This window comes from Salmo salar, chromosome ssa16, assembly GCF_905237065.1.
Source record: "Salmo salar chromosome ssa16, Ssal_v3.1, whole genome shotgun sequence".
NCBI lineage: Eukaryota > Metazoa > Chordata > Actinopteri > Salmoniformes > Salmonidae > Salmo > Salmo salar.
The window spans coordinates 56,304,732-56,311,885 of record NC_059457.1 but is presented as its reverse complement, the minus strand read 5'-3'; the positions used below and the strand labels follow the sequence as shown (position 1 = coordinate 56,311,885).

General features: G+C 45.4%; 1 protein-coding gene across 2 annotated transcripts in view; it reads right to left on the bottom strand.

Moving 5' to 3' along the window:
• Window positions 1-6,035, bottom strand: part of LOC106591579 (angiomotin-like 2a) — a 15,094-nt gene extending 9,059 nt beyond the window's left edge. For both annotated transcript variants that reach the window (XM_014182794.2, XM_045697467.1), the window contains exons 1-4: window positions 5,809-6,035; window positions 3,480-4,327; window positions 3,131-3,317; window positions 284-428 (exon numbers count right to left, since the gene is read on the bottom strand). In XM_014182794.2, coding sequence (XP_014038269.2) covers window positions 284-428; window positions 3,131-3,317; window positions 3,480-4,258 — 1,111 coding nt within the window. In that variant the 5' untranslated portion in view covers window positions 4,259-4,327; window positions 5,809-6,035. The remainder of the gene's footprint in view (window positions 1-283; window positions 429-3,130; window positions 3,318-3,479; window positions 4,328-5,808) is intronic.
• Window positions 6,036-7,154: the final 1,119 nt, after the last annotated feature.

Sequence of the window (7,154 nt, the reverse complement as noted above, 5' to 3'; positions counted from 1 at the left end):
AAAGTGTAATATTGGGATGTAAATTCAAAATGTAATACATTTCATCTCTATATCTGACACGGTACAGGCGTCTTCATAACCATGTGTGTGAGGTGGATATGCTTGTTTTTAAAAGTAGATTTTGTTTAAGAAAGAAACCCTGATTTAGCCCACTGCAGTCTTTAGTTTTGCTTTATTTAACCTTTATTTATGCAAGTAAGTCCATTAAAAAAAAAATACCAGATTGATTATTTGAAATGACTGTGCTGTGTTAGCATTAGCATCTAGCTGCTTGTAGCCTTACGTCTGAGGTCTCTGTTGAAGTCGTGTAGTCTCTTGATCTCTGACTCCAGTTTGTTCCTCATGGTTTTCTCCAGGGTCTCTCGCTTGGCTGAGCCCTTCATCAGGGTCTCGTAGGCCTCAGATATCCTCTGGATCTCTACTTCCAGCTGGAAGGAAACACAAGAGGAGGATACTGTCAGTATGAGGGTCTCTAGCTTAAAACCCAGCTCATCCCCAACAGTGGTCACTTTTTGAGGTGGAAACACAAAAGTCGACATTGGAAAAGTGACAATAAAACACTGGTGAAAACTCAGACAGTGGAAAAGTGACAATTAACAAAACTATTTGAGGGGTGATTTACAATCAAGATATCAATGGTCTCACAAGACTGGGATACTGAATAAATGAGACATGTGGAGGAGGAGCAGGAGGTGGAGGAGCAGCAGGTGGAGGGGCAGGTGGGGGAGGAGCAGGAGGGGGAGGAGCAGAAGGTAGAGGAGCAGCAGGTAGAGGAGCAGGAGGTGGAGGAGCAGGAGTGGAGGAGCAGGTTGTAGAGGAGCAGCAGGTGGAGGAGCAGGAGGTGGAGGAGCAGGAGGTGGAGGAGCAGGAGGGGGAGGAGCAGGAGGTGGAGGAGCAGGTAGTGGAGGAGCAGGTGGTGGAGGAGCAGGAGGTGGAGGAGCAGGGGGTGGAGGAGCAGGAGGTGGAGGAGCAGGAGGTGGTCACAACATGTCTATGTCACTAAAAGAGCCTGTGAACACGTCTCTGTCACTAAAAGAGCCTGTGAACACGTCTCTGTCACTAGAAATGAATGTCCCTCTGATCCATCCACTGTGCACATTCCGGCTACAGCACAGCTAGAGGGCTAATCTCACTGATATGCAGCAATGACACACACACACACACACACACACACACACACACACACACACACACACACACACACACACACACACACACACACACACACACACACACACACACACTTTATACTTCTCTACCTACCTCTACAACCTTTGTGTGCCAACAGGGCTTAGAAATAAACCTATTAATGCTAATATAATGAAATTATAGTTTACTCATAACTATTACTGTCACAAACTATATTACAAGCAGATAGGCTGCTACGAACAGGATGCAGTGACTCAGTCTTTCAAGGGTACTATGAGCTTGACCATGCTGTTTTTGATATAACTCTCTTGCTATCTCTCTCAGAACAATCTTCATGACCCAAACAAGTTAGTCTTCAAGACGGGTCACTCAACCAAGACTGCTCTTCTCTGAGTCAGGGAGGCTCCCCGCCCTCTCCACTTCTCTCTATACACCAAGGCACTCGGCTCTGAAATATCATCACATGGTCTCTACTGTCACTTCTATGAGGATGACACTCCACTCCTTTTCTCCTTCCCCTCTTCTAACACCCAGGTGGCTCAACCTTGACAAGACAGAACTGCTCTTTCTCCTGGGGAAGGCCTGTCCGCTCAGACCCCTCCGTCACGGTTGACAACTCCACAGTGTCCCCCCTCCTAGAGCGCCAAGAACCTTGGCTTGACCCTGGACGACACCCTGTCGTCCCTCCGCAAACATCAAAGCGGTGACTCACTCCCGCAGGTTCACGCTCTACAACGTCCGTAGAGTACGACCCTACCTCATACAGGAAGTGGTGCAGGTCCTAATCCAAGCACTTGTCAGCTCACGTCTGGACTACTGCAACTCAGTGATGGGCTGGACTACGTGCTTGTGCCATCAAACCCCTGCAATTTATCCAGAATGCTGCAAGCCCTCCTGGTTTTCAACCTTCCCAAGTTCTCCCATGTCACCCGTTCCTCCGCTCGCATCCACTACCAGACCATGGTGCTTACCTACGGAGCAGCAAGAGGAACTGCCCCTCCCTACCTTCAGGCTATGATCAAACCCTACACCCCAACCCGAGCACTCCGTTCTACCACCTCTGGTCTCTTGGCCCTCCCTCCCCTACGGGAAGGCAGTTCCCGCTCAGCCCAGTCCAAGCTCTTCTCTCTCCTGGCACCTCAATGGTCGAACCAGCCTACCTCTGAAGCTAGGACAGCAGAGTCCCTGCCCATCTTCCTAAAACATCTGAAACCCTACCTCTTCAATAAGTATCTTAAATAATCCCACAGCACCCACCCCTCACCCCCTCCTCTTTCAAGCTCTCATTTTGCTGATAGCTGCTTTATTGAAGAAAAGTGTACTTACTATGACTGAGATATGTGGTTGTCCCACATAGCTAGCTTAAGATAAATGCACTAACTGTAAGTCACTCTAGATAACAGCGTCTGCTAAATGACTCAAATGTACATGTCAAAATGAGTGATCTCTCTCTCTCTCTACAGGTGACGAGTCTAGCTGCCTCTCTGATCTTCTTAAACACGGACCACTTAACGAACAGTATAATGAAGGGTCATAAAGACAGCAGGGACAGAGTGACTCAAGCGTCAAACCTAAAGGGAAATTAGACGGTTGGAATGCTTTGATCACAAGGGAGATACTGTGTTTCCACCAGGGAAAACAGATAAATGACTAAAATGTACATGTCAAATGTGAATGATAATGAGTGTATAAGTTAAATGGGGCGGCAGGGTAGCCTAGTGGTTAGAGCGTTGGGTTAGTAACTGGAAGGTTGCTAGATTGAATCCTCGAGCTGACAAGGTAAAACAATCTGTCATTCCACCCTTGGACAAGACAGTAGTGTTCCCTGCGAGGCCGTCATCGTAAATAATAATTTGTTCTTAACTGACTTGCCTAGTTAAATAAAGGTTAAATCAAAAATAAAAATAAATATATATATATATAAGGACCTCAACGATGCATTCCAAAAGGCATCCTAACCAAGGAGTCTCCTCTCTCTCACCTTCTGAAGTCTAGCAGCCTTCTCGCTGTACACCTCCAACTCTTTCCTTAGTCTCTCATTCTCCCTCAACAGGTCCATTTGGGCAGTGTTGTTGTGAGTACTGGGGTTGCTGTGGCTCATGTAGACCTCTGGATCATAGTGGACACTGTGTCGAACGATCTCAGCCTGGGGCTGGGAATGTATGTACCTGAGGAGAGGGTGCTCATTAATATCAAATGGTATCGTTCACAAAATCTTGGTTGTAAACACATAGGGTCACTGGGATATAAGCTATATTCATCCCGTATAGAAAACGGGGTTTCATTACTGGTCTGGCACCCATAATATGGTATATGTGTGTCATATTTACCTGTGCTGTGATTGGAATGAGGGAGGAGGTTCCTGGTGGAATTGTCCGTGTGTCTCCTGTGAGTGGCCGAGCATGTATCCAGGAGGCCTAACCAGGAAGGGGTAGTCCGGGGGAGGTCCCCTCTGATCAGGATACTGAAGAAACTCTGGCCCCTGGTGTTCAACAGGCCCAGAGTGGCCATTAGACAGTTGAGGGTAACTGTAAGAGGAACTGAGAGGTTGAATGTTTCCACTTGATCTCTCCAGGGAGAGCTGTATGAGACGTTCACTGAGAGTCCGGGCGTGCTTCCGTTTCAGGTCCCACTGGCCGTCTCCCCGGTGATCCATCATCTCAGGTCTCAGACCAAGCTGACGCTGACCCTGGTGGGCCCCTACCGTGGCCAGGTACTGAGAGTGGGCCTTGGCTTCCTCATAGGTGGGTAACTCCTCTCCGTGTCTGTGAAGCTGGTAGAGATGACACACAGAGTCACTCTCAAAGTGGTTGTATTCCTGACCCTGGGGATCCTGTCTGGTGGACATGTGGATGAACTGGGACTCCTCCTGGGTCAGGCTCTCCAGGGAGGAGCGGGGTGATCCGGTACCTCCTCCTCCTCCGCTGCTGCTGTTGCTGCCTCCACGCAGGGCCTGCTTCTGGATGGCCTGCTGCTGGATGGCCTGCTGCTGGATGGCCTGCTGCTGAATGGCCAGGAGGGTAGTGGTGTCTGTGGGGTTCCCGTAACGGAGGTGCTCCTGGATTAGACGGTGCAGGACCGTGCTAGAAGACTCCTCAGCAGTTCTCATCTCAGTCAATCAGAGAATATATAAGTGTTGAAGAGTTGGATGTTTTGGGATTCTTAATAAACCACAGATCTATATAGAGGATAAATAAGAGAATTAGCTCAATCAAGTAACTAGCTAATACATTTGGAAGCATTTAACATATTATAATGCCGTTATAATTAAGACTTGTTATTTAACTAGGCTAAGTCAGTTAAGAACAAATTCTTATTTTACAATGACGGCCTACTGGGGAACAGTGGGTTAACTGCCTTGTTCAGGGGGCAGAACGACAGATTTGTACCTCGTCAGCTCGGGGATTCAATCTTGCAACCTTCCGGTTACTGGTCCAACGCTCTAACCACTAGACTACCTGCCACCCCTATTCCCATAGTAACACCAAGTTAGTGCACAAATACAACCCCTGCAACATTCCCCTCTGGGCTTTTGCTGTTCATTTTTTTAAAGTACGAGCTAGGACTCTAGTACATGATACTCAGTATAGATTCTATCTGCATTCAGTTCAGGGTAGTCTATTATAATTAAGTAGAATTTACTTCAGCATGTAAATGCAAACATACCACACACTGTAAACTATAGCATAGGCCTATATTAGCTTGTCAAGACATATTACTAGGTATTATGGGGCGGCAGAGTAGCCTAGTGGTTAGAGCGTTTGGACTAGTAACCGAAAGGTTGCAAGTTTAAATCCCCGACCTGACAAGGTACAAATCTGTCGTTCTGCCCCCTGAACAAGCCAGTTAACCCACTGTTCCCCGGTAGGCCGTCATTGTAAAATAAGAATTTGTTCTTTAACTGACTTGCCTAGTCAGGTAAAATAAAATTAAATATATATATATATATTTTGAAAAAAAAGGCCAAAACCCTTAAGTATTGAAGAAAAAAATAAAATGTTTATTTTAGTTATTGGATATCATTATACTGAGTCATTTCCTGCTACCAGCTACACAGTTTCCTTTCATATTCTGTTCAGATTCCATATAATTGCCTGATTTGACCTGGGGTTTTTAGTTTTTTTGACAAATTATTTGGTCTTTCCAAGATGTGCACATACAGTAGTATGACAGAGACCAAATGTAGGCCACACATTCATTGAGGTTTTGTTAAAAGACAAAATGTATGTTTACTCTACAATCTAAACAGTGTGGATAACGCTGGCCTACTGTATACATGAGCCTAAATACTAGAAACTCTACAGTCAACAAACATAGCCTGGGTAGAGCACAGGCTAGACTTTCACATATCTGATAACATTCCAGTCTCAACTAGGAAAATAAAACATATAACCCAATAAAACTATTTAAACTCACTGTCAATAAAGTGCAGATAAAGTCTCCGACTTGATCACAGACCAAAGCCGACTTCCCAACATTTAAATGAAAGTATAAAAATATATGTAACAAGGAATTAAAAGACAATTATTATAACATTATTATAACAAATCAAGTTAAAAGGAACAAACCCGAATTTTCGCCTATAATACTACTCTGGAAGACCTATCCACCATGCGTAAAAGCAACTCATTCCAAAAACCAGCTAAATTAAATTCTTACCAATTTACATTCTCACCGCGGAAGCAAGTTGTTCACGGCGTATATTGTTTCTATTTCTTGCTGACGAAAAATAATAATCCTAATACAATTTAGTGGAACTGCAAATTATGTAGAGTATTTGTTGCTCTGAGAGAGAGAGAGAGAGAGAGAGAGAGAGAGAGAGAGACGCTGCTACGGTGTGCGTCTGAGAAGACCTCACAACAGACTGAGCCGTGTGCGAGAGATCGCGCTGCTATTAAATAACTGAGGGCCGATTGTTCCCTGAGAATGGAATGATTGGAATGAGAGAACTCCAAGTCCCCCCCCCCCAGGGATGAAAAGCAGAACCGCAGAGCAAAGCGCAAAGTGCACAGAGGGAAAGGGGTGGGGGGGGGCCAGGGCAAGTAGAATCGGAAACTGCAGAGCAGAACGGAGCGGAGCAGCACCGTGCACATAGCAGAGAGAGAGAGAGAGAGAGAGAGAGACCTGCCTGTGTAATGTAAAGCGTTTTGTTGTTGTTAGCAGTTGGGGAGATGGGAGTAATTAGCTATATAGCATGCTGTGACTAGCGCTATTGTGAAGCAGAGAGTTAACGTTTTCCATTAAAAAAAAATGCTTTTGTTTAGCCTACATAACATTCTAAAATCCTTTTATAGTATACCATACACCAATATTCTATTAATTACATCTAGAAATAGTCTATCAAAAATATTCTATCATGATTTGACACATTGTTTTGCTTTAGAGTTTCACCATCAACAGCTGTAATATTAGTTTAGTCTGAGAAATCCCTTATCACACTTGGTGACAACTGTTGATGTAAGAAGGGCTTTATAAAATGGGCTTTATAAAATACAATACCATGTATGGTAATTGGATGCTTGATCAAATACAGTCCTTACTACTCACCTGCAATTCAGACAATATGTCCAAACATGTACTTTAGCATGAATGAAAATAGCATATACTAGGCAGGTTATCTAGAAGTATTCACCATTCATCGTTATTTCTTTAAAGGTATTTTGTTTGCATGTGTCTGGTAAATATTTAAGCCGAGGTCGAGTGTGTCTGTGTGTGTGTGTGTGTGTGTGTGTGTGTGTGTGTGTGTGTGTGTTTTCCTGTTTGTGTGAGGGGTGTGTGCTGGTTGGGTGTATGAGCCATGCTACCTGCCAGCTGTCTGGGGTCCCCTGTCCCCTGTCCCCTGTCCTCTGTCCCCATGTCCCCTGTCCTCTGTCCCCTGTCCTCATGTCCCCTGTCCCCTGTCCCCATGTCCCCTGTCCCCTGTCCTCATGTCCCCATGTCCCCTGTCCCCTGTCCCCATGTCCCCTGTCCCCATGTCCCCTGTCCTCTGTCCCCTGTCCTCTGTC